The sequence below is a fragment of the Zerene cesonia genome, chromosome 24 (assembly GCF_012273895.1).
Source record: "Zerene cesonia ecotype Mississippi chromosome 24, Zerene_cesonia_1.1, whole genome shotgun sequence".
NCBI classification, from domain to species: domain Eukaryota; kingdom Metazoa; phylum Arthropoda; class Insecta; order Lepidoptera; family Pieridae; genus Zerene; species Zerene cesonia.
In genome coordinates this window covers 3,068,256-3,072,764 of record NC_052125.1, presented here as the reverse complement: position 1 = coordinate 3,072,764, position 4,509 = coordinate 3,068,256, and the positions used below count along the sequence as shown (strand labels likewise).

At 33.0% G+C, this 4,509-nt stretch overlaps 1 protein-coding gene across 1 annotated transcript in view; it reads left to right on the top strand.

Moving 5' to 3' along the window:
* The window catches only part of LOC119836363 (cyclin-T), a 13,453-nt gene extending 9,359 nt beyond the window's left edge, over window positions 1–4,094 (top strand). The window contains exon 9 of the mRNA XM_038361668.1: window positions 1–4,094. Within this exon, the coding sequence (XP_038217596.1) occupies window positions 1–584 (584 nt within the window). The 3' untranslated portion in view covers window positions 585–4,094.
* Window positions 4,095–4,509: the final 415 nt, after the last annotated feature.

Here is a 4,509-nt window from a genome sequence, read left to right as displayed (position 1 = left end):
CGCACCCGGCCAGCGCGCCCGCGGACGACGCGCACAAGCACAAGAAGGACAAGAAGAAGAAGGAGAAGCACAAGCACAAGGACCGCGACAAATCCAAGGACGAGAGGAAGAAACACAAAAAGGACAAGGACAAGAAGAAGGAGCCGAGCCCGCTCGCGGAGGACGGCACCATCAAGATAACGATACCGCGCGAGAAGCTGTCCAGCCCGGGGCTGAAGATAAAGATCCCGAAGGAGAGGCTGGCCGCGCCGCCGCCGCCGCCGCACGCCTCGGGGCTCAAGATCAAGATATCCAAGGAGGTTCTGGACGCTTCCAGAAAGCGCTCCAACGCGGAGCTCGCCGGCCCGCCGCACAAGCTGGCGCGGCACGAGACCCCCAAGGTAGGCAATTGGACTGTCCCACCCCCTTACAGGCCGCCGCTGCCCTACTACATGGTGCAGCCGCCGCCGCCGCTGTACTACGGCCTCATGGACGGCTACTTCTACGGGCCCGTGTTCCAGCAGCAGCAGCAGCAGCAGCAGCAGAACCAGCCGCCGCTGCCCTCCGTGCCGCCGCCGGCCGTGCCGCCGCCGCCGCCCGAGTGACCGGCTGTTCAACTGGAATATAGCCGCTCGTTTCACTGGAATGTAGACGCTTATTCCGCTGGAATATAGCCGCTCGTTCCACTGGAATGGAGCCGGGTGTTCCGAATTGCGTGCACGTGTAACCGATAGCACTGATGTCGTTGGAGTAGTCGGTGGTTCGAAGTAGTCGTCGGTCTTACGTGGATGAACAAAAGTTATTTAAATTATTAAAAAAAATTAAATTTTTGCAAACAACATTATTCAAGTTGTGAGTCGCAGTACTATCTTCGATTGGCGTTAGTGTATGGGCTATTTTTAAATAATTTACATGCAATTGACAAATTCGAACTAGCGATTAACTCAGCGATATGTTGATGGACCATTCAAATAATACTCTTCAGTCCGAATTTATTAAATTATCAACGATGTAATTGTATCGACGCTTGAAAAACGAATTTCCTTCAAATTTACATTAATATATAAAAAAAAAATATACATACAATAAAAAATACTTTGTCGTTTTGGAGAGAAATTTTATTGATGGGAATTCATATATTGATATAGTTCAACTAATTAGGGCAGTTACCGTGACGTTGTTAAGCGGTACTAATTTCAGTATGTGAAAGAGATGGACGAACTATATTATATAGCGCTTTCTTTTTCCCACACTGGAATTAGTACTGATTTAAAACGTAGCGGTAATACCCCTCCAGATGTTTTACCATTCCTATATAGGTTTGACGTATTGTCTAGTAAAAATTATTGTAATACAAATATAGTTTTTTTATATTTTTTTTTAGTTGAACTGTAAAGTAAATAGTTATAATTAATTAACTGGCGTACTTTTGTATCGGCCGATTGTGACCTGGTTAAAATATCATTTTAGACACTAGATGCGCTAGATTTTTTTAGGTTTATTTTTATCGTTAGTACTTGCTTTTTAAAGATGTTGACTATGTTGTGTCCTCTACTGTATTGTATTCTTATTTTTGTTATCTATATAGATATTTATTTTATTGTTTTGGTTTATATATATTGGCTTTTATTTACTATTGATTTTTTTAAAGTCATTTTGAAATTTATGAATAAAAAACTACAAATAATACAGGGTATGAAAATCACGAATAAAAGTGTCATTTTTATTATAGATAAAAAAATCCTTTCTGTTTTTTATATGTTTGTATCTAAAATCTTATCTTAATAACAATTTTTTTCATAAAATTGTATTTATCTTTTTCTATAGCGCTAAAATTAATACTAAAAATTATCGATTTATGATAAAAATAACGCTTTTAGAAAATATATTTACAAAAATTATCGAACTTTTCCTACAATAGACGTACCATAGTTATGTCTATACACTATTGTTACGTAATTGTCTATGAATGTTGCTTGTTGTCTTCTACCAGCTAATTGAATTTAAAATTTGAATTTTTCTATACAAAATAATCATTATATTCGATGCAACTTAGAATAGGATCAATTTGGCGCCATTTTGTAACGTCATCATATGTATTCATTCAAGCGACTTAAAAATCTAAGTTAAGAAGTGAAGTTTGTATTAGAATTTGAAATGTTAGTTTCTGGAAAAATGTTTATAAGCACTATTGATTTGCAAAAAAACGATTTCTAAGTTGAATCGTTCTTTTCAAATGGCACTTGATACAAAATCGCCACGTATTACACATTCCTATTCTTAGTTGAATCGCAAAGTACCTATAAATTAAACAATGAATGTCTATTTATACACTAGGATATTTAAAATATTATCTATATTGCATATTATGTAACTTTTTTGTTCTATTATCTATAAAATGTATATATATGTATATATATATGAAAAAAATTAAACAAATGTTCCGTCTTTTCGAATAAGGGTTAATGTCAACAGAAACTTAAATTCGACAGAAGTTATGGCTCATAATTCTTTCCTTATATTCTAAATAATTTTATCGAAATGTTGGTGCTTTCTTTTAACTCTAGTAAAAAAAAATAATTATATTGAATTTAAAATACATACATAAAAAAACGATCTGTTTTGTTTGTATCTTAATATTATAATGTTTAGTTAGATGCTAGCTTTTATATATTTAATGTAAACGAAGCTCATACTGCCATTACTACGTGTAAATATAATAATATATTTTTTCTATTCGTGTACATTTGTATGTAAATATTAGATTAGGTCTATTTATATAATATAATATAGAACGCATTACCATGTAAGCTTTAAATAATTATTAATGCTAGTTTTATTGTTTGCTCAAGAAATTGGGGCGTTTCTGTGAGAGTGGGTGCTCAAACAATCGTTTTAGAATTCATTTTTTCCGTTGTGCTATCTCTGTGTCTCGCCTAATAGATAACTGTGCTAGAGCGAGATGGCTAATGTATCTGTCTCCTTTCAGTATATTGTATTTTGGTGTCATAGAAAGAGACAGAGTAACGATAGCCCAAAAGTGAATATGGTCGGTCAGTTATATTGTATTTTATATTTTACATCATGTACATTATTATTCTTTTAACTTGTGGTATATTCAATTTTGTTATTAATTGAATGATTGTATTATAGGACACCTCAATTTGTATTGAGTAATATTAAAATGTTAAAAATTTAATTTAGCCAAGACGCTCTCTTGTAATATGGAAAATAACTGTCCGTAAGTAAAAGGAATAGTAATGATGGATCCACACGATCAATTGGCATGATGCAATAGGTTTGATCAAACCAATATTTGTCAAACACCGAGCGGATCAAATGTTTTGTTAAGCATTTTTTTAAGCATTTTCTGTACTTTTGTATCTTCCTATTTGTTTATAATTCAGTTAATACCTCGGTGAAAACTGTCTATGAAAGTTTATCTTTGTTAGTATCAAATGTTATATTTTTTATATGAATAAATAGGGAATTTGACCATTGACGAAACCGACAAAAAATATATCAAATCAAATAAAGCTATATTATAACATAAAGAATATATTAGTTATTTTTGTATAGAATTTATGGAAACAAATGATAAGAATTCATTTGAACGAAAACGTACGTTCATTGGGTAAAATTATAAATTTTATCAACGGTTAAATACCTCATGGCGAAGGTTTTCGTCTATATGTAGTACCTACATAGTTGTTCAACGGAAAAAGTCCTATACATTATTCATAGAATCATAGATCAATTTAAGAACCTCATCACATATAATATATAAAATACTTGATCATTTTTATAATTATAAAATCTATATTTTGTAAAAAAAATGGACCATGACCATTGACGAACCATAAACAACTTGTACTCTGTCGCCGAAATATGTCCAACCGGCATCGTATAAATCATTCATTGAAATGAAAACCTTGTTTCGTTGCAGTAATGTTCAAAATTCATTGTATCGCTCATAAGTAAACTCTGCCTAACACTCTTGTGGGCAGAGATTTGCTCGGGACATTTTTTGGAGTGCGACTGAATGAAGTTGTTTGTTGTATACCAATGATGGTCACTATAAATATGCAAATAATGACTCTATATACAAAAAAAAATCATTGTTCAAGTTTAAAAAAAGAAAAATTGGCAATGTTTTATAAGGCTAAAAACTGACGTTTCAAATCATTTATTTGATTTTATCTAAATATTAGAACCGTAGAATATTGTGAAAACAGAACTGGTTTAATTCATAATATTATCAAATCTCTCAAATGCTGTGTACGTCGGATTAATTATCTGTATAATGAATAAATCGTCTTGAAAATTCTTAGTCTTAAAATCCTTAATATTTATCCATGTATTGAGTGGTTTAGATGTCTGTTGTTCTTACAATGAATGCCATTGTTGTTACCATTTACTTTAAAATCTATTGATAGTTATTTTTTGACAAATTTAACCTTAAGTACTTAACGTTTGTATTTTCGGTTAGGTTAAAAGTGTTTTATGTTTTGTTGAAATGAGATTATCATT